The following is a 22,751-nucleotide window of genomic DNA, read 5'->3' as shown; positions in this document are numbered from 1 at the left end:
ATGGCAGTTTGCAACTATCTGTACCTCCAGTCCCAGAAGATCTGGCACCTTATTCTGGCCTCCATGGGCAGCAAGCACATATGTGGTGCATAGACACAAATGCAGATCATACACACATACAGATAATAAATCATTTTAAATATGCATATATAAATAGAGAACAAGCACATATTAACATTTTTATCAAGTACTAGCCTGGCAGAATAGATTAGCAGCAAGGAGCTTTCAACACTGTATAATTGTACACTGGAGGGGATTGCTGATGTGCAACTATAACATTTACTGAAATTCAAATGATAGCCTTAAAGTGGTTACATTTTTTAAAAAGATTTACTTATTTATTTTATGTATGATGCTCTATCTGAATATACAACTTTATGTCAGAAGAGGGCATCAGATCCCACTAAAGATGGTTGTGAGCTAATATATGGTTGCTGGGAATAGAACTCAGGACATAACGCTGAGCCATCTCTCCAGCCCAAAGTGGTTACATTTTAATGACATGTAAACTATACTTCAAAAGAGCTGTAAAAACAAATCAGGCCATATGCTCTTCAGAACATCACATTACAAGCCATCTACCATCTATCCAGATTTTGCTAAAAGCTTATGAAGGAACAATATCTCATAAGCTAAATAGTGGCTAGCAAAATGTGGCCCTAAACAGCACTCTGAGATGGGAACTTGTTAGACATGTGCATTCCTGGATTCAGCCTATAACTTACTGAACCAGGAACTTGATGTGGACCCCCATTTTTAACTACTTTCCCAGCGAATAAGCAAATGCTTGATAAACTTAAGAACCACTGAGCCTACTTTTCTACAAGGTGAGAATTTCCAAAATGTACCGACACCAACTCAAAGTGCAGCTCAGGGTGATCCCTTCCCACACTACTAGCTGTTGCCTTGTACAACAGCAACACCAATGGGAGACAGAGACTTCAAAGGTTTGTGTTCGTCACTTTGTTTTTAAATCAATAAAAGTGTCACTAAAGCCAAGTTCAGCAAATGCCAGAGTGTAAATATTTTTGGCTTTTTTTGGGTCAGGAGACCTTTGTTGAAATAGCTCAGTTTTGCCTCTGTGGCATGAAAATAGGCCTTAGTAATAATGGAAGGTTTTGACCAACTATGATGGGTCAGAATATGCTGACCACGGACTGAACTAGAAGAGTCAGTCACACTGGGCTTAGACTTTTTTTATTTTTACACAATGAAAGTTCCCTGTCCCACCCTCTCTTCCCAATCAATACCCCTCTCCCTGCATCCCATCCATTCCTCCACTGTTTCTCTTCAGAACAGGGGGGCATCCCATGGATAACAACCAGCAATTGCAATTATATCAAGTTGCAATAAGAATAAGTACCTCCCCTCCTATTAAGACTGAATGAGGCAACCTAGGAGGGAAGGGTCCCCAAAACAGGCAACAGAGTCGGAGAAAGCCCCTGCCCCCACTGTCATGAGTCCCACAAGAAGACCAATTACACAATTGTAACATATATGCAAAGATCGGTCCCTTGCAGGCTGCCTGGTTGTCAGTTCAGTCTCTGGGGGCCCCTATGAGTCCAGGTTAGTTGGTTCTGTGGGTTTTCTTGTGGGGTCACTGAGTCCTGCAATCCTTCCTCCCCCTCTTCCACAGGATTCCTCAAGCTCTGCCTAATGTTTGGCTGTGGGTCTCTGCATGTGTTTCCATCAGTTGCTGGGTGAAGCTTCTCTGATGACAGTTGGGCTAGGTCACAATATGTGAATATAGTAGAATATCACTAAAAATTATTTCATTGACTTTTTTTGCCATTCATGTTTGGTTCTATCCTAGAGCAATGGAAACTCCCAGGAATCTATGAGGGTGACTCTAGCTAAGACTCCTAGCAATAGGGGTTACAGAGCCTGAACCAGCTATCTCATGTGACCAAGCAAGACTTCCGGTGGAGGGTCTGGGACCCCAACCCAGCCACAAACGCTTCAACCTACAATTTGTCCTGCTTACAAGATGTGCTGTGGTAAAGATGGCACAGAAACTGAGGGAGTGACCAACTGATGACTGGCAGAGCTGGAGACCCATGCCCAGAGAGGGAGCTGCCCCCTGAGTGCCAGGACTCAGAAGCAGGATACCCCAGAGACCTAGGATAAACTCTGCTTTAAAAAAATGCCCAGTGGTGGCGCACGTCTTTAATCCCAGCACTCAGGAGGCAGAGACAGGAGGATCTCTGTGAGTTTGAAGCCAGCCTGGTCTACAGAGTGAGTTCCAAGGACAGGCTCCAAAGCTATACAGAAAAACCAAACACACACACACACACACACACACACACACACACACAAAGAGGAGGAGGAAAGAATGAGGGACAAACCCAGGGTAAGAAGTCAGGCAGCCACCAACCAGCTAGACATAGAGAAATAGTGAAAGTAAGATATACAGAAGGAAGAAAGGTAATAAGCCCGAGATAAAAGGCAGATAAAGAGAAATGGGTTCATTTGAGTTGAAAGAGCTAGCCAGAAATATGCCTAAGCTAGGCCAAGCATTCATAACTAATAATAAGTCTCTGTGTCATGATTTGGGAGACAGTTGGTGACCTAAAAGAAAAAGTCTGGTACATTTTGGTGTTCTAACATGGGGTCTATATTTCAACATAAGGCCTGAGAAAGCTGGGGAAAAAAAAAAACATACAGCCTTTTCCCACTAAGTAGAAACAAAAAGCAAAGTGAAAACGCCTGATCACAGTGCAAGGCACCAACTACCTAGAGTTAGTGTGGTTGAATGCAGTTCTTGGTCACACCCCTCCAACAGGCCCTAGAGTTTTAGGCTCTGCTCTCACAGATCTGAGAAGGGGCGGACCCAGCCGCCAAAGCTGTGGAAAAGGACCCAAAGATGATAGCTTAGCAGTTTAAGATTTTGCCTTCTTGTCAGGGAAAGTTGGGGGTGGGTTGTGGGGGGGGGCTGGGGGGGGCGGGAGGAGGAAATAGGGGGATCGTTAATTGGCGTGTAAAATGAATGCAAAATTTTTCTTAATAAGAAAGGAAGGAGAACGAAAAAGAAAGAGAGAGAGAGAGAGAGAGAGAGAGAGAGAGAGAGAGAGAGAATTATAACAATAAAAAAGATTTTGCTCATGTAGACAGAAAAGGCTAGAAATACACAATAAAGCAGGTTCAGACAGAAGAAAACCTCTAAAAAGGTTACAGTGTATAGGCTTAAAAAAAGAAAAAGGATTAGATAGTCATGGAAAAAAGTTTAAAAATAATAAAGTCTTTAAAGAAAGAGTAAGGTAATATAAAAGAAAAAAGCCATACTAAGATGAAAAAATACACAGGGGTTCTAAATCCTGTATGGTGTTGGGTTGTCTTTGAATTTTTTGAATGCCAATAAACAAACAACAGCTGCTGGGAGACGGGATTGTGAAAGAGATTGCTGAATTAAACCAGCCTACATACTTTAGGGATGCCTTAACTTTAAAATGGAACTCAAAAAATGTATTTCTTTGGGTAAGAGGTTATGTTTATTTCCACAGGAAATGAGAAGCTGTAGATTTATTCAAGGTTAATAGTAATCAGGTTTGATTGGGGAAGACTCCCCCCTCAAAAAAAAAATCCTGGCTATAGATATAAGACAGGTGTATATTTTACCTGCTCAAACATAAAACAAAAAAAAAATCATCTTGGGCTGGCTTGTGTACAATGCACAGTCCACACTTAGGTTAATGCAGGTATGTATGTTACATTTGAAAGTTGTGTTTTCAGAACAAGGGGACCAGACATCAATGAAAACAAGTGGCCCAGGTGATCCAGCTTCTCTGAGTACCTCTGTTGCAGTTTCCTCAGAGTTCTGCATCCAGAGGCTGCTGGCTGAGATGGTCCAGCCTCATAGACTATTCCAGCCAGGACTGCAGATAAGCCTTGTGCTTTCCCATTGCACAGAGACTGGACAGCAAATGTTATAGCTGCTTTTCCCAGGACTTGACCATTATTTCAGTTTTCTCAGGTTCCCAAAAAAGAAGTCTTCATCTGCAGATAGCAGGAAGCAGTCTAGAGAACACAACATCCACATTCCCAAGAGGTGAGGTGGGTAGTTTTTGGTCATTTGCTGGGTTATGGATGTTTGTCATCATTTAGTGGGGATATAGGAACAGGATAAAAAGACAATTATTAACCCTAAATATTTTGCATTGGCAAGGATTTTGGTACACACACACACACACACACACACACACACACACAAAGTTATTTTGTTATACTATATATATGTTTCTGTTCTTGGTTAAACAGATATATTTAGATAGACAGTCTTCTAACACTTCAAAGACCTACAGAATATAGCATTTAAGCTGTTTAATAACCTGAGGCTTTTCATGACAGTGAGATATGTCTGCTCTTGGCAGCACTGATTTACTTCAGAGAAGATTATGGGCATTAAAGAAACGTCATATGGAGTTTGCTTTCGTTGTGGCAAGGTTAGACACTGGGCAAAGAAACTGCTCAACTGCTGACAGTATGCTGTATAAACTGCACAAACAGGACACAAAGGAAACAGACTGCTGAACTTTGCCAAAACAAGGTAAGACAGTCCTTCAAAATTCCTGCTTCATAGAAGAGTCTGCCAGATATTCTAGGTCTGTAGGCTGAAGACTGGATGCCCCAACATTGCAGAGGAACCTTGGATGACTGTCCAGGCAGCTAGATGTCTATCATTTCTATAGTTTTGGAAGTGGCTTGCACCGCACTTTCTGTTTACTCAGGTAATATTATATCCTTCTGGTGCCTTTGATGGAGTTGAAGACTAGATAGTTGTAGTTAATAGTTTTCCTTAGTTATGATAGAAGGTAAATTAGTTACAGAACTTTGGGTTAATCAATATAGAATAGGTAATAGTGTGATTTCTCTGAATTTGTCAAATGCAAAGGGACTGGATATTGTAAATGTAATCCTTACTTAATAATTGTTCTTGTTGTATATAGTTTTATAGGAGAAATGTGGAATATTTATTTAACCAGGCAAAGATGTAAATGTGTTACATTTGTTCATGCTGCATTTGTTACTATGTAAAGATGTGTTGTATTTGCTTTAATTAAATAAAATTAACTTGGACTGAGGGGTGGGTTTGCTGCTTCTTAGTTGACAGGAAGGGAGCGGATTCCAGGATGCCAGCAAAGAGAAAGTTAGCCAGTTGCTACTCTAACTCTCTGAGCTCAGAGGTTTTCACCCTAGCCTTTGAATCTCAAGTTTTATTAGAACTGTAGAAATTTAGTTAGAACTCCATTTAGTGGCAGCAACAGGACCGTTGTCTGGGGGAACAGGATCCCCCCCCAAAAAAATCCCCAGGATTTGGCCTTAGCAGTTGTTTAGTAGTTTAAAGCACAGCCACTGTAATGAAGGTAAAACAACAGAAAAATACTTCTGGAGGCTCAGGTAATTCCCAAGAAGGCATCCTGGTGATAGTGTACTCTCACTGAATCACCTATCATCCCACCACAGAGGAGGCTGAAACAGAAGGCTAGCCTGGCTACAGTGGCAGCTGCTGCCTTGAAAGAAGATAAGGAAAGCTAGAGAGAAAGAATAATGTCTGTACTGAACAATGAGTGACTGAATTTCCGTATCTTAAACCATGGGAACCAGAAAGAACTGCTAACCCAGAATGCCACATTAGTGAAACAGAAGGAAGAGTTAGCAGATAAGTGAGAATTAAGAGAAATCACCAAATGTACCAAATTGCTAAAGAAAGGACTTTAGTAATAAATAAAACATGATACCAGACAGAAACAGACTACCAGAAATGGAGGGAGAGCAAGAGAAATGTGTGGACTGATGTAATAGTTTATACTCTGTTTTAAGTTCTCTAAAACATGTTTAATAGTTAAAAAGTAAAAGATATATACAGCCCAATGGGCTTTTAACTGTATGAAGAGATAAAGAAGAAAACTATTGTGTAAAGAAATACATAGGAGGGGCCTGGAGAGATGGCTGTTAAGAGCACTTGCTGCTCTTAAGAAGACCTGGTTCGATTCTCAGCACCCATGCGGTGTTCCCAAAAGATCTGTTTTTCTCTCTGCTCACAATAGGCTCAACATGGTGTGCACACACATGCAGAGCAAATATTTCTATACATATAATTCTTTTAAAGAAACAAAACTTTTAAAAAAGAAATGATGGGGAGAAGTGAGATGACTCCATGTGTAAAAGTATTTGCTGTAAAAACCCGACCACCCAAGCTCAATCCCTGGAACCACATAAAAACAAAACCAAAAAAACCAGGAAGTGGTGGCGCACGCCTTTAATCCCAGCACTTGGGAGGCAGAGCCAGGTGAATCTCTGTGAGTTTGAGGCCAGTACACACACACACACACACACACACACACACACACACACACACACACACACCAAAACAAAACAACAACAACAAAAAACCCCTCAACACTCAAACCCAGATATCAACAGTCCTAAGATGAGTAGAGACCAGAGAATTGCCTAGAATATGGTAGGTCAGCTAGCCTGGAGTACACAGGATGGCAGAGTCAAGAGATACTAGGTCTCAAAGGCAAGCTGAAAAGAGAACCATTTCCCAAAAGTTGTGCTCTGACAGACCTCCCCTTGTGTGTCATGGCAGGCATGTGACTACACACACACATACACACACGGGGGGGGGGGGGAAGAGATGAGGGAAAATGGCACAAGTGGGGGAAAGTTTATAGACAATCTTATTGCAATAGTAAAATACTGATTGTCCATAACCTATGAAAAGCTATGTTTCACAAATCCTAGAACCACCACAAAAGCCATTTAACATACACATATACAAAGGTGAAACAGAAACAACTCAGGGAGCAGAAACAAATTACAAACCTGATATTAAGCAGAAAGAGACAGTGCATGTAAGCACTTGGTATGCCATGTTTGGTTGATATCCATGGGAGGCCTGCTCTTCTCTGAATAAAAATGGAGTGGATGGGGTATGGGGCAGAGGGGAGGTGGGGGAAGAGACTGGGGTGTGGTGGTATTGTGTTCCTCAAAATATTGTGCACCCTAATAAACTTATCTGGGGTCAGAGACAGAACAGCCACTAGATACAAAGGCTAGAAAATGGTGGCACTCACACCTTTAATCCTAGCATTCCTGAGGTAGAAATCCCTCTGGATCTCTGTGAGTTCAAGGCCACATTGGAAACAGCCAGGCATGGTGACACACGCCTTTAACCCCAGGGAGTGATGTATAAAGCAGAAAGATATATAAGATGTAAGGATCAGGAACTAGAAGCATTTGGCTGGTTAAGCATTTGGCTGGTAAAGCATTCAGGCTTTCGAGCAGCAATTCAGCTGAGACCCATTCTGGATGAGGACTCAGAGGCCTCCAGTCTGAGGAAACAAGACCAGCTGAGGATCCAGCAAGGTGAGGTAGCTGTGGCTTGTTCTGCATCTGATCTTCCAGCTTTCACCCCAATACTTGGCTCCAGGTTTGATTTTATTAATAAGACTCTTTAAGATTCCTACTACACTGGGAGAAGAAGAGGGAGGGAAAACTAGGGTTGGGATGTAAAATAATAATAATAAATCATTGAGAGAGAGTGCAAGTGTGCACACACATGAATGTGGGAGGGAAAGATAGGATCGGGAGAGGAGAGGAATTGAGGGAAAGGATAGGGGGTGAGTTGGATCTAAACATGTTATATGCATATATGAATATTAAATATTAAATAAAAAATGTAACCCTAGATCCCAACATATTTATTATGTTAAAAGTAGTAAGTATTCCAGGCCAGTTGGCACATGACTTTAATCACAGAACTCAGGAGGTATGAAGAGGAGCTCTGTGAGTTTGAGGCCAACCTGATCTACATAGTGAGTTCCAGAATAGCCAGGGCTATGTAGAGAAATCCTGTTTCAAAAACAAACAAATTAATTAAAAGTAAGTAGTCTAAATATACCAACTAAAAGGAATTGTCAGGTTGAAAACAAACATTACCTAATTATATGATATAGCAACTTTATTTCAAGTATAATGATGCAGGAGGTAAAAGGATAGAAATAGATATATCACACACATCTTTTAAAAAAAAAATCAATAGAAGTATGGAGTAGTTTAACTGAAACCAGACAAATTCCAGAGCAAAGAAAACTATTGAAGATAAAGAAAGATAATACAGATCAATAGGAGGCTCAATTTGCCAGTCTGACACAATGAGCCATATATGTTGTGCACCCAACAGAAGAGCTCCAAAGTAGATGCATCAGACACACTAACAGATGAAGATAAAGAGACCTCAACCTATCCTCAGAAATAAACAGAACAAACAGACAGAGAAACCAGTTAATCAATACCAACAGCCAACTGGATCAAATAGATATCATAGAGCATCCCACTACACACAGTATGTAACCCCATGATGGGGTGATTTCATAGCATGTGAGAGGGCTTGGATTTAACCCCCAGAAAACATATGCATGCACACAAGACATTGCCATGGCCATAAAATCATTGAAATAATGTATAGTATGTTCTTCATAATCAAATAATGAATAAAAAAAGACTGCCATAAAAAGGAAAAGTTTCCAATTGCTTGGAAATAAAATAACACATTCCTAAATAAAGATAAAAGTTGAAATCTTAATATATTATAGAAATCATTACAAATGAAAATTAATACACTATATCAACATTTTTGAACTGCAGCTACTGTAGTGTTGGGAAGAAAGTAACAGGATTAAATGCTTATTAGAAAAGAAAGTCTACATTCAGTATGCTAAACTTCTCCTCCAAAAAAAATTTTTATGAAAACACTCAAACTAAGAAATTTTAAGAAAATTGAAATAATTGATAGGTCAAAAACATTTTTAGGGTTGGAGATTTAGCTCAGTGGTAGAGTGCTTACCTAGCAAGCACAAGGCCCTGGGTTTGATCCTCAGCTCAAAAAAGAAAAAAAAGAAAAAAGAAAAAGAAAAAAACATTTTTAATTACAAAAATTTAGTAACTGAATGAAAATTAAAGCATATGCTTTTGAAATTTGTGAAATGCATTTTCCTTAAAAGGAAATATGCAGCACTGGGTGCTCTCGGCGTCAACCTCAGTCCTCCATCCACTCCGACACATGACACAGTGAGGAACACAGCAAACCCCACTGGGGCAGAGAGACGGGAGCAAGACCAGAAACTAACAGGACCATAAGAAAGAGCAAACGAAATCAGGAAAAACTAAAAAGTGGAGATTAACAAATAACAGGGATTCAAAGGAGACACCCTGCCTCCTGTGACAGGAGCTGGGTCACAGCGGGGCAGTGAAGAGGCCTCCTGTTCATTCCCCCATGCTGCAAACCCAATGTCAGAAATGACTTCACCAGCACAGGGTGCACACCTGCAGCCAGCCTCTCAGTGGCTAAAGCAGGACTGCTCAAGAAGAAGAGGTCAAGGTGAGCCTGCACAAGACAGTGAGAATCCCATCTCACAATAATAGTCAATACATCACTGTGTATGGAAAATTTTAGTGTCAAGCCAATCATCCCTCTGTATCAAACCTGTGGGAATAGAAAACAAGTTAAATGTGACCACAGCGACACAACTTGCAAAATCTAGAAGGTGGAAACTTCCTAGGACAAACTCCTTTGCTTCTCCAATAGTGCACTGAGAAAGACTGCAGACTTTACTACAAGAAACCTCATCAACATTTCAACTAGAGAGACTTGCCATCCTATTACAGTGTTTGCAGCTTACACACACACTGATTAAGACAATGTCATTGGGGCCATGGAGATGGTTCAAAAGTGCTTGCTGCACAAGCATGAGGACCCAGCACTGATGTAAATGCAAACTGGGTGTGGAGCATGCCTGTAATTCCAGTACTCACCTCAGAAGAGTCATGTTTTTAACCATCTTCAAGAAAGACTATCAAAGTCAATTGCACTTGCCTGGAAATGTCAGGTTCTATTTAGGACTACTACACGCATTTACATTTTCACACAGAGCGGGAGCCTCAAAACAAAATAGTAAACTTCATGGTGTGTCCTAAGAACTGAGAATTTTAATTTGGCTTAAGAAGAGAAACATTTTCAACAAACTGAAAATTGCATTAGATATACTAAGCACCAATTATGAGCAAGCACATAGCTCTGAGCACTGTATGGTGCTGATGCTGCAACAGATAAGGATGCCGACACTATGAGATTACCTATCCATTGATGCAGAGTTACAGCAATCCTATCCAGATCTCTGGCTTGACCTCAAGATTGCCTCCTCCCATGTTACAGTCTATATTTTTGAATCTTCATATATGTGTGTATACATATATATTGTATGTATGCATACATACAATATATATGTTCAGTTTTCTTAATCCTATTATTGATCGATACCTAATGCATCCTTTAAAACAATGAAGAACTGCTTTGAGAGTACTCAAACACAAAAGCACGTGTACATACCTTGCCTGAACTGTAAAGGTGCTACAAGAACTTCTCGGTTTGGCTCAAAAGGAAGTTCAAGTGTTAGGTTTTCAAACTGCTCTTTACTAATGAGACTTAGCTTCCTAAAGTTCTCAACTTCTTGCTGAAGTAGAATGGAGGAATCTAATTACTGACCTGGCTAAAAGATTAACCAACAGACAACAAATGATACCAACCTCAAAACAACTGAGCTTTAGAACAGGATTTATGGACTCTACTGTAACAAAGATGTTCTAATCTAGCATTATATTTAACAATAATATTCAAAGCTCAAGAGGCATAGAGATCCCTAAAATATAAATATTTTATACTAAAAGCTTTGTAAGAGCATATACGCTAGTCATCAGTTATTTGTTGGGCATTTATAAACAAGAATGCTGGGCATTATTGAATTTACATAGTAATCTAAATATGACCTGCCCTTTAAGAGATTTTTTAAGTTCAAAAGAAATGTACACACTAAAAACAAATGATTACCAGGTGAAATATGAACAGCGACATTTGGTATAAGATTTAAGATACTAGAAAGGTAAGGATGAGATTTTACAAGATGGGGAATAGTATTCTAAATAATGATTGTAAGCAGACACAAGGAACTTAGAAAAGTCACATTTATTAGAAAAATAATTAAGTGAATGAGAAAATATGTGTACAACCTGGGCAATTAAAGGCTTGTTGAGGAGCCTGGAGAAAGCTACTAGAAGTTTTCGCTTCGTTCTCTAATTGATGGGGTATGTGGGATGAGTGATATATCTAGATGTGCTTTAGATTCATCTCTAAACACCTCTCAGAAGCTCAGCGACAGGAGGGAGGAATGGACCACTCCCCTGCCTCTGCTCCACAGGCTCCTCCTGCTACATTATCACTTACATGTCCACTGCATGGACCTCCAAACATGCAGAGCATTAATGGAGGCAGATTCCATTCACATCTAGAAGGTAGGCAAAGATCTGGAGTGACTGACAATCTACTTCTGGAAGATTAACCAAACAACATCTATCCAAAGAGTGCTTAAGTGTTTGTCAGATGGAAGCAAATTAAAAGCATTATTACAGTACAGTTGTAGAAGTTTACTTTGAATATCTAGCCATAGAATGTCATACCTTCAGTCATTAGTTACTACCAACTAGCATCATCCACCAAATCCTGTCAATATTTTAGATGATCTTATTTATGTTTAGAAGGGAAATGTGTTGGAGCTATGAAATGAGGGGAGATGAGGATGACTCATATGATATTTCATGGTATAGAAAAGGAATTTCCAAAGAATTAAAATATGTATTTAAAGGGAATCTTAAGAAATTATGCCAGCTCCTAACTTTAGCCCAAAATTTCTTCTTCCAAAGCCTTTAAAAGGAGCTGGGAGAGTTCACTTGGTGAAAGTACTTGTTTAACATGTGTGAGATTCCAGGGTTCAATCCCTCGCACTGGCGAAAAATTGGAGAGGAGGGTCTCTAGTTGTAGCCTGTGGTAGAGTGCTTGCCTAGTACACACAATGCTCTATAATTGATCCCAATACCAGAAAGAAAAAGAGAAAAAAAATTGCTCTTCAAGTCCTAATTCAAGTCAATAAACAATGATTCTATGCTTATAACATGGCAGACATAAAAACAAAACCAACCTGGATGGATATAGACAGTGTATATTCTGTTCTAATTTTAAAACAATTGATATAAAAGATAATTGGAAGGCCAGGCGGTGGTGGCGCACGCCTTTAATCCCAGCACTTGGGAGGCAGAGGCAGGCGGATTTCTGTGAGTTCGAGACCAGCCTGGTCTACCAAGTGAGTTCCAGGAAAGGCGCAAAGCTACACAAAGAAACCCTGTCTCGAAAAACCAAAAAAAAAAAAAAAAGATAATTGGTTAAAAACTAAGTAAGTGCAGGAATCAAAAGTGTCAATCTTGAAATGAGGTCTAGCCAGTCGGGGTTCTCAAGGCCTCAAGGCCGGCAGGAAGACAGCTATGGGCCCACCAGGCATGTGGGCCTTATTATGATAAGGAAATATGTGGTGGAGATATGGGGGAGATAGAGAAGCAGAATGGTTCATGTGCTGTGGAAAAACACAGAAAGGGAGAAATGAAGACAGTGAGGAGTGGGCTGATGTTGGAGGCCTGCTTGCTACCTAGGGCCATGGTGAAGGCAGTGAGGAGTAGACTGAGGGGGTAGGTCTGCTTGCCACCCAGAGCCATGGTGATGTCCTGGCCAGGCTGCTGCCAAGGGCCATGTCTGGGTCCTGGTCCTACAGTAGCCAGGGTGTGCTGATGTCCATGGTTCCTGCTGCTGTCGAGTGCCATGCTGATTCCAGTGGGCTGGGCCACCTCCTGAGGCTGTGTTTGGGTCCACAAGCCACACTGCCACTGGAGCCATGCCAATCTGGGTGGCCTTTGCTGCCACTTGGGGCCATGATGACAGCCAGGCCTAGGCTGTTGCCCAGAACCATGTCTGGGTTCATGGCCCATAGCAGCCAGGGTTCAGATAGATGTATGTGGCTCCTGTTGCCACCAAGCACCATGAGGATACCCAGGTTCAGATCAGCCATCTGAGTCCAGGTTGGTGACCGAGGGCTAGGATGCATCCAAATCTTAGTGGCCTGTGCTGCTACTGAATGTCATGGTGAAGTCTGGGCCAGGGTTGCAGCTGAGGGTCACATCAGGGTTCATGGCCCTACTGCAGCCAGCCAAGGTCTGTGTTGATGTCTGATGATCCTGTTACCATAAAAGGCTGTGCAGACACCCAGTAGGGCCATGTTGGTGTCTCAGGGCCATACTGCCACTGCGGCAGGGGTGACATCCAGACCTAGCTGCTGCTGAGGACCATGTCAGCCCCTACTGCGGCTGGGGTCTGTGCTGAATTCTGGGTCCTACATTGCCACCAAAGGTCACATAGAGGCCCAGAATTGGGGACACAACCTGAGGCCTTGGTGGTGTCCATATGGCTGCCAGAACCATTCCCACCTGAATGACCATTCCTTCCACCCAGAGCCAGGATGTCATCCCAGCAAAGCTGCTGCTGAGGGCCATGTTTGAGTCTGTGGTCCAGCTGCAGTTGTGTTGATGTCTGTGGTCTGTGACACCCCAGGAGGCCCTAGGCACCATTTGAGAAGAGATCAGAGGGCCATGAGAAGAAATCAGAAAGGCCCTGCCTTTCCCTGGCCCTGGGAAAGCTGGCCTTGCCTCACTATAGCAAGAGAGCTGGCCCCTGTACTCAGAAGAGATGGCTCTCACCCCTCACCACAGGTGAGGGTACACTGACCCTGAGGGCAATCAGTAGGGGAGCTGACTCTGTCCCCTTGCTCGAGGCGGGTAGCCCCAGTGGCCCTGACTGACTAGCTTGGCTACCACCCAGGCCCACAGCTGGGCTTTGGGTTGACCCACTGCAGCATCTACCCCATCTAGGACCTGCTGGAGAGAGTGAAGGGATTGGTCCTGTGGAACAATACTTACAGGATCTCCAAGACTCAGGGTGGCCTCAGGCTATCCCAGAGGAGTTCTGGTGAGGCTCCAGTGAGGATGGTGTACCAGAAACCAGAGGCCTTGAACCAGACCAGTGACTCATTGCAATGAACACATACCAGTAAAGCTGATGGGACAAAGGGGTCTATTATATGGCACACCAAACCCTCCAATGCCACCAGGACAAATGAAAAGGTTATGGAGAGGCAGGAAAGAAGGAGAAGCAAAGAGGTTTTTCTGTTGTTGTTGTTTTGGGTTTGGTTTGGTTTGCCAGAGGCCATAAGAATATACAGCAGATGACAACTAATATTCAACAGTTGGATACATCTGATGAATAATTCTCTGATGGGAAGGCCTGTAGGAGACCAGCTCCCACATTTATTTACCCCAGAGATGCTTGAGGAATGAGGGATAAGAGACTTAGATAGAAATAAAGAGGGGAGAGAAACAGAGAGAAATTCAGGGTGCCTGGATCCTTACCCACCAGCCCAGAGCTTTATTCCAAAGGGGTATTTATAACTATGCCAAGAGGAGGGGCAAAGGACCTCCCCCTTGCTAGTTACAGCCAAGTGTAGAACCTTTCAAACACCTGGTACTCAGGCCTGTGGTCCAATAATCCTCTTATGCAGTCCTGCTGGGTACAGCCATGAGGAGACCTAGTGTGATCCAACAGGTCCCTCTTCTTTATATTTTAAAAGAAAAAACTCCCCATGAAGAGCTCACAGCCATCTCCCATAGCTGTCACACCTCCCAGTATAGGACTAGAGGATGATAAGGATAGTGTTCCTTTTTTGGAATGGGTCTAAGGTGACAGCAGTCTTAGCTGCATCAAGCCCTTTCTAAACCAAAAAAACTCTTCATGCAACTGCATCAAACTTAAAGACTCCCTTAGCTTCATCATTAACATTAACAGGTTCATATAATTCAATTTCTTCACTCAAGAAAATATTTTTTAATTAAATAGACTGAGAACTATTAACTCTCCATTTTCTTTATAATTTTTTAAACTAAATATTGAACCCAGTTAGAAAAAACCCACACTTTTCTATTTAAACAGTTTCATTTTTAAGCAGTTTTATTTTTTTACATAAACAGTTCCATAAACCATCAGTGTTGATAGAGTCTATATACATAAGTAAATTTAAACTGTCCCATTGTAATGAAATCATTACTGCCCATTTCATTTCTTAAGTTCAAAAGTTCAAAAACAGTTCTGGTAGCATTCCTAAAAGTTCCTCTGAGTGCTCGAAACCAAGGCCTGGCTTGTTAGCTGCCTTTAAATCTTTGTATAGCTGTCAGAGACATGACTGAAGCAAACAGCTCCCAATATGAGGAGTCCCATAACTGAAAGTTTTTCAGTTCAAACAAGTCTCCCTGAAACTTTCACTTTCAGCTACCGCTGTGCTTTGCAGTCTGTAGCCTTCCATAACCAGGCCATTCCTGAACCAGGCTAGAGAGTTTTTAATCATGCCACAGCCTCATGGGCTCAAGGCTCCTTTAGCTGCTACAAGCTGAACCGTGGTCCTCCCACAGCAAACCCGGCTCTGGGAGAGTCCCATTACCTGCTTTGCTGACGGTCCAATGCTCAGGACCCTTCCATAGCATTCAGCAGTTTCTGCAGTCCCAGTCTGGCTGTTCAGCCTGGAGCATGGCTCTCACCTCCACAGCTTCGTGGTCTCCCGAGTCTCAGCTGCTCATCTGGTACCGACACCACTTCTCTGCTCCTGGTAGCAGTCTGCTCACTGTTCACCTTTTCTGAGGCGCAGCACCTCTGCTGGGCTTTCTAAGCTGCTGCCTGCCATGCGCCTTTCTCGTGGCACAGTGTCTCCATTCTGCTCCTCATCATGACTTCCTCATAGTTGAAAGCATGCAGAACCCTGCACTAGTGCTGGCATGCTTTTGCTGGCTCTTGGGAAGCTATGAAACTCCACAGGTCTTAGCCACGGACACCTGGCTGCTACTTTCTGAAGCTGGCAGTCTCTGAAGTGGCTTTTTTCTGTTATTGGAAGCTTTTGGAGCTTACTAAAGCCACTCAGAGTGCCAAGTTTGCAGTCTGCTATGGACACTGCTTTTTGTGTCCCAGGTTCCTTCACCATATATTCCCCCTATTAAACTTTCACCATGTCCCTAGACCTAAACCCTATATTCTTATGCCTAAAGTTTATGCTACCCTAAATCTATATTTCTCAAACTAAAATTACATTCTATAGGACTATTTTATAAACCTTAACATCTAGAAGAGATCCATTACCTATCATCACTTTACATACCACCTATCTCTTAGAAAAGATTTTAAAAGCACTATTTACCAAATTTGAGAAAACTATACAACTATTAGAAGGACTCTTTTAACAAGTCAGGAAGTAAACAAATCATTTCTAAAGTTCAGAGTTTACATTAAAGTTCAAAGCTTATAGTCTGCTTTGATATTATTCTAAAAGTTCTTGAGAGTTGGAAACAAGAGTCTAACTTGGCAATGGTTGTCTCAACCCTGGGATTTAGTGAATACTGTCACTATGGGGTTGTAACACTTGTTATTAGGGGGCTGTAACACTCTCAGAACACCACCACTCCACAAAGTCACCTTTCCCACCAAGTTCTCTCAGCCGTTCTGGAACTGGCAGAGATGCTCAGTGGTAGACGGTTTCTAACTAGAAGCTGTCCCTTTACCCAAATTCATAACAGCTCCCCTAAGTGCTTCAATTCAGACAAACACTGTTGATTTCACTCAGTTGCTGCAGAAGCCTCCTTTTCCCAGTCTCCTTTTCCAGGCTGCCTTTTGGGTATGGGTATGTTAGCAAACTTCTGGTTCCCTTTACAGGGTTAGTTTTTATGGTTTTGCTTTTGTAATTTCTCTTCCCTAAGCTTGCTTTAGGATGCCTGTGCCACCACTTAACAGGTTTACCTCTCCAACTAGATCTTTCACCTGACCCTGTTCCCAAGAGGTATGTGTCCATTTGTCCTTGCGCACTCAGACAGCTGCTTATTGCCAGAGGAAAACACCCTTCAGGGCTTCACTCCGGGTCAGTGAGGGGAACCAAAAGCTTGAAACAAAGCTTTTCAGAAAGGTCTTTTTCCAGTAGAAAAAGAGAGGTTTTCTCCTGGATAGTTCTCTGTCCTGTCCTGGGTTGGCTCCTCCCGCAGATAGTGTCCTGACTTGGCAGTGCCACTGCCAAGGCTTAACTTTACTGCTTCCTTCTCCTCCTCATCAGCTCCTCCCATCAGGGAGGAATCTGCCTGCACTCTTTCATCAGGCCCTTGCCTGAGGGGATTTTCCCATCCAGGTAAAATTAATTTTGTCCTTACAGAAAGAGAAACTGAGAAAGAAAGTTTTGAAAGGCTTTTTAGTTTTTTAGAGAGAGATTAAGTTTTTGAGAGAGAAAAGACGACCAAGTTTCCCCAAAACTTCTATTCTCTAAACTTTGGTTTCAATGGCCAAGAGAAAACAAAGTCTGATGATACTGTGTTTCCATACAGTGGGAGTGTCAACAGAGTGAGAGTTTTATCTCACATGAATTTGTCTTTGCCTCAGGGAAAATGCTTTCCACAACTGCTTGGACTTAGCAATTTTGCTATCCCCAGGCCAAAAGCTTCCACTGGAATCTTTTTTTCTGCCTGTTAAGCTCTTCTTTGATAGATATTTCCTCTGATTCTTCCCAGTTTGTGTTCCTAAGTCTAGTAGCTTATCTTTATGCTATATTCCTTCATTCCTACCTACTCTACCTTACTCTTCTAAGTTTTTCCTACACTATATTTCTATTTCCTACTTTCCTTAATTTATACATACTTTATATATATATATATATATATGAGAGAGACATATATATATGAGAGAGACATATATATATATATGAGAGAGACATATATATATATATATATATATATATATGAGAGAGACAGAGAACTTAAAGAGAAGTCTACCGGCAGCCTTGTGGGATTTCACCACCTAACCTACACACCTCAAAATAAAATACCATTGCCTTCATATTTCAATTCCTTATCGTCATGCCTACACTCACGGCATCCCCTTCTTTGATTTCACGAAGCCGTAGGGTTATTTATTTATTTATTGTCCCTATTCAATGGCACCATCTGTGGGAGACCAGCTCCCACATTTATTTACCCCAGAGACACTTGAGGAATGAGGAAGAAGAGACTTAGATAAAAATAAAGAGGGGAGAGAAACAGAGAAATGCAGGATAGCCTCAGGTGGGCCTGGATCCTTATCCACCAGCCCAGAGCTTTATTCCAAAGGGCTGTTTAAAACAATGCCAAGGGGAGGGGCAAAGGACCTCCCCCTTGCTAGTTACAGCCCAGTGTAGACCCTTACAAGCACCTGGTGCTCAGGCCCATGGTCCAATCATCCTCCTATGCAGTCCTGCTGGGTACAGCCATGAGGAGACCAGAGGCCCACTAGGCATGGACCTTGGGGTCACATACTGTGAATACTGTTTGCATCTGTCTGTGATTTTCTCATGTGCTACAAGTCTTCCTTGAAAAGAACAGCTATGGGACTCTTCCCACAGTTTATTGGTAGTGTGTTTTTCACTTATTGGGTACATTTAATTTCTGTGGATTGACAGGAAGATAATTTATTCTTACACTGTGTAATTTTAGTGAATAAAATATACTTTCATTGCCAGGCTTTTGTTTCATGGCTTCAAGACAATTACATACAATTAGACAATTTAAGACCTCAGAGCAAATTCAAAGTAGACTAGCTGCCCCTGCAAATAAATCACACAAGGACAGATTCCCAGGTGTCTGGCTGTTGAACCAAGATCAAGCATAAAGCAACTTTGGTGCTGGTTCCCCACTTGCTAAACTCTGTCTTGTAACATTAAAGACATAACTCCTGATACAAATTCCTCAGCAACTAACTTCCTGCAAGAACTCCTAATCTCAGTTTAATGATACAAGACTCAAGGTTCATCCAACTGTTTATGTTTAGGTCTTGGAACACTTTTAAGGTCACTGTCCCTCGAGAAAGTGCAGAGCACTAGAGCTCTATGTACCTCCCGCCCTCATTTTACAGCCTGCACACCAGGGAGCCTGGCAGACAGCAAGAGCATTGCCATGGTTACTCATGCCCAGCCACATGGACAGCACTCTGTGCTTTCTGGTCGGCACAGCACTCTCCCTGGCAATGAAAACTATCCAAGTCCAAGAACAAATGACACTTTTAAATGACAGCTTAGAATATTTATCACACTTAGAAATACAGAATACAATGCACAACTTCTCTGTTTTTGAGGCTCTCCAGTATTTTAACTTTTTAACCCCCTTTATGAGCTATCTAAGCAAGACAGCAAAATAGCTGGATCTTCCTTCACAGCCACAGCTGCCCCACTAATCAGAAAGCTGACAGGTTTACTTCATGTATGTTATCAGAATGACACTGCTTCTTATAATTTATCCAAGAGATGTGATGTGACCCTCAAAATGTAACTCTTTTATTGTCTAAAGCTCTCTGTTGGGAATATATATAACTGTGTAAAGACAAAGGAGAGAGAGATCTTTCAAAATGAAGTAATAAAGTTCCTGTGCTTTTTCTCCTACCCTTCAGATAGAAAAGTTTAGTTCTCACAAACATCATGGATTCTTTTGTAAACCTTGGGTGCGGTCTTGGAGCTGGTTCTCTGAGACTATAATATTGGTTTGGGGTTTTGTTTTGCTTTTGTTTTCTTGCTTGCTTTGTTTCATTTTCTTTTGTGTGTGGGGGGGCATGCAGCAGGAATGAGGGTAGGATATGGGGGGACTGGGAGGTGAGCAGAACTGGAGTGCATGGGAAATTCCCAAAGAGTCAATAAAGAAGGTAAGTGAGAAAAAGTGTCAATCTTGATAGTAATCAAAGCAAACATGGGAGCTAGTGATGTGGCTCAATGGTAGTTTGTCCAGTATCTATGAGAACTCAATCCAGTTGCCAACAATTCCCCTTCTATATAAATGGGGAACAGAACTGGGTAACCACCTCTCAGAGAGACCACTAACACCCAAAAAGGTCATTCCATGCCTCTCCCTATCACTCTGCTTTTGGCTTCTCCTCCTCCAGTGATAGCCAGGTGCAGACTTCATCACCATAGATTTTGGCTGTCACACAGGACTGTGTGACTCAGTTTACAATAGTACAGACCAAGTCAGTGAGCACCTGACCAAGGCCAAAATCTACTATCATCATTAATTGGAACACAAGCACACTCACTTAGTAGGAGAACTTCATCAATGTGATTGCAGGACCTCCATCCTGGTCTACTATATACCACAGTTCCTTTCAAGACTTATTGTACTGTTAATGAGTATTTAGCCCTCCCTGAATTATGGCTACTAAAACTAAGGTGCTATAAAGAAGCATGCTTCTTAAGAAATCCGGGCCAGGTGGTGATGGTGCACGTCTCCCAGCACTCAAGAGGCAGAGCCAGGCAGATCTCTGTGAGTTTGAGGCCAGCCTGGTCTATAGAGCGAGATCCAGGAAAGGCGATAAGCTACACAGAGAAACCCTATCTCAAAAAACAAAAAACAAAACAAAACAAAAAAAAACAAAAAACAAACAAAAAAAAAAAAACAAAGAAATCCTGTTTCATGAGTAGGGATACAAATTTATGTTTGGTATTTACTTAGAGGAGGCACTGTGAAGTCAGGCAGTATGCTTCTCCTTAGGTTTTTTGTTTGGTTGGTTTTTGTTTGTTTGTTTTTGGTTTTGGCTTCTCCTTAGTTTTAAGAAAAAGGGCCAACTGTTCTCTAGGGTGTTATCTACATCTCACTAGCAGTAAAGGTCTCAACCCTCTATCTCTGCATTAACACTTGGTAACACCAGTTCCTAAAAATCTAGCCACTTTTGAGGGGTGGTGGCGGCACATGTCTTTAATCCCAGCACTCAGGAGGCAGAGCTAGGCAGATCTCTGTGAGTATGAGGCCAGCCTGGTCTACAGAGTGAGTTCCAGCACAGACTCCAAAGCTACACAGAGATACACTGTCTTGAAAAAACAAAAAACAAAAAAAAAAAAAAAAAAAAAGAAAGAAAAAGAAAACTTTTTCCATGCATGAGGCCCCAAGTCTCAATATGCAGGCATGCATGTATGAACAGATACGAGCCACACACACCTGTTTCCCTTAAGGGTCTTATAGTTTTGTCCTTCTTTGGGATAAATCAAAGTGACAATATAAGCATAGGCCTGTAATATCACTTCATTCTCAGTACCATGTGGGAACATCAACTTCCTTACTCACCTGATATCTGATGGTCACTAGCAAATGTGCCTGTACTGTGCTGTGACCATTCCACTACTCCCCTATAGCAACTACACGTGTTCAAATTACTAATTTGAACTAATTACTAATTACTAAAGTAATTACTAATTACTCTGCCATACCTTTAGCTATTTTACAATTTTTAAAATTCATTTTATTTTTAATTATGTGCATGTGTGTCCATTTGTGAGTATGTACATGTGAGTGTGTTGTATCCCCTGGACATAAGCTGCCATGTGGGTCAAGGGAACCAAATTCAGGCCTAAAAGAACAAGAATTGCTCTTAATCACTGAGTTCTTCAACCCTTAGTTTCTGATTTTGTTTTGTTTCTTGGACATGCTATGTCTTAACCTTATGATTTTCCTATCTCAGCCTCCCAAACACTAGGGTTACAGATTTAGTGATCTAAAAAATACCTTCAGGAGCTGGAGAGATGGCTCAGTGGTTAAGAGCAGTGTCTGCTCTTCCAAAGGTCCTGAGTTCAATTCCCAGCAACCACATGGTGGCTCACAACCATCTATAATGGGATCTGATGCCCTCTTCTGGCCTGCAGGTGTACATGCAGAGCACTTATAACATAAAAAAATAGGTAAAACTTCAAAGAAAAGTAGAAATCTTTAAAAAATTATACATGCACATGAGCCAGGCACAATGATGCATGCCTTTAATTCTAGAACTCAGGAGGCAGAGGTAGGTGGATTTCTATGAGACCATATCTCAAAATTCAATTTTCCCTTTATGTTTAATTTTACTGTTTTTCAAACTTAAAATTTTTAACTTGATGTGTATGAGTGTTTTGCCTTCACATATGCATGTGCACCACTTGTGTGCCTGGTGCCCTTGAAGGTCAGAAAAGGGAATCAGTTCTCTGTGGAACTGGAGTTACAGACAGTTGTAAGCTGCCATTCGGGTGATAGGAACTGAACCCAGATCCTCTGGAAGAGGAGCCAGTGCCCTTAAACACTAAGGTATCTCTTCAACCCCATGAGCTTAATTTTAGACTTTTCAAAGTCTTGCATAATTACTACTCTATTTTTGTTTGAAAGACATTAGTCAGCAAATTCTGCTAGTTTTCTCCAAATTTCCATAAGGTTTCACACATTGCAGATTTTTTTCTCTAACTCCTTGATAGCAATATTACCTCAGTCTTTGCCATCCTTACTGCCTCTATGCTACAGCTCAGAAGAGTGTGCTATCTTCCTGTTGTCACATGGATTTTGAGAATATGCAACACCAAACCCACAAACTTAGTGACATGATTTACTCTAGCTAGTAAATGTCAAAAATATCATTAAAGCACATCAAGGTCCAACCTCAGATATAACTGTAAAACACGGCTTCACCTTCTACCTGAGAATGAGCATAGGTTGTTAAGGGGCTGTGAGTCAGTGTAATCTCCAAGTGAGAAGAAGATGGCTGGAGCATCTCAGCCTCCATCTTTCCCACCCCATGTACTCAGAATCAAAATCAGCTAACTTGAATGAGAAGTTTTTGTTTGAAGCCCTTGAGAATTGGATGCATTCAGCCATTGATTTATTTTTCCAAATAAGATCTTGCTACATAATCTACACTGGACTTAAATGCTCTCCCTGCCTCAGCTTCCTGAATGCTAGGATTACAGATATGTACCACCACATCT

The 22,751-nt window shown here is 41.6% G+C and overlaps 1 protein-coding gene across 1 annotated transcript in view; it reads right to left on the bottom strand.

Moving 5' to 3' along the window:
* Window positions 1-22,751, bottom strand: part of Larp1b (La ribonucleoprotein 1B) — a 103,467-nt gene that overhangs the window by 21,040 nt on the left and 59,676 nt on the right. The window contains 1 exon segment of the mRNA XM_076574031.1: window positions 10,391-10,514. Within this exon segment, the coding sequence (XP_076430146.1) occupies window positions 10,391-10,514 (124 nt within the window).

The sequence above is a fragment of the Peromyscus maniculatus genome, chromosome 6, assembly GCF_049852395.1.
Source record: "Peromyscus maniculatus bairdii isolate BWxNUB_F1_BW_parent chromosome 6, HU_Pman_BW_mat_3.1, whole genome shotgun sequence".
In the NCBI taxonomy this organism is placed as follows: domain Eukaryota; kingdom Metazoa; phylum Chordata; class Mammalia; order Rodentia; family Cricetidae; genus Peromyscus; species Peromyscus maniculatus.
The sequence above is the reverse complement of the archived record's forward strand: the minus strand, read 5'-3'. Positions and strand labels throughout refer to the sequence as shown.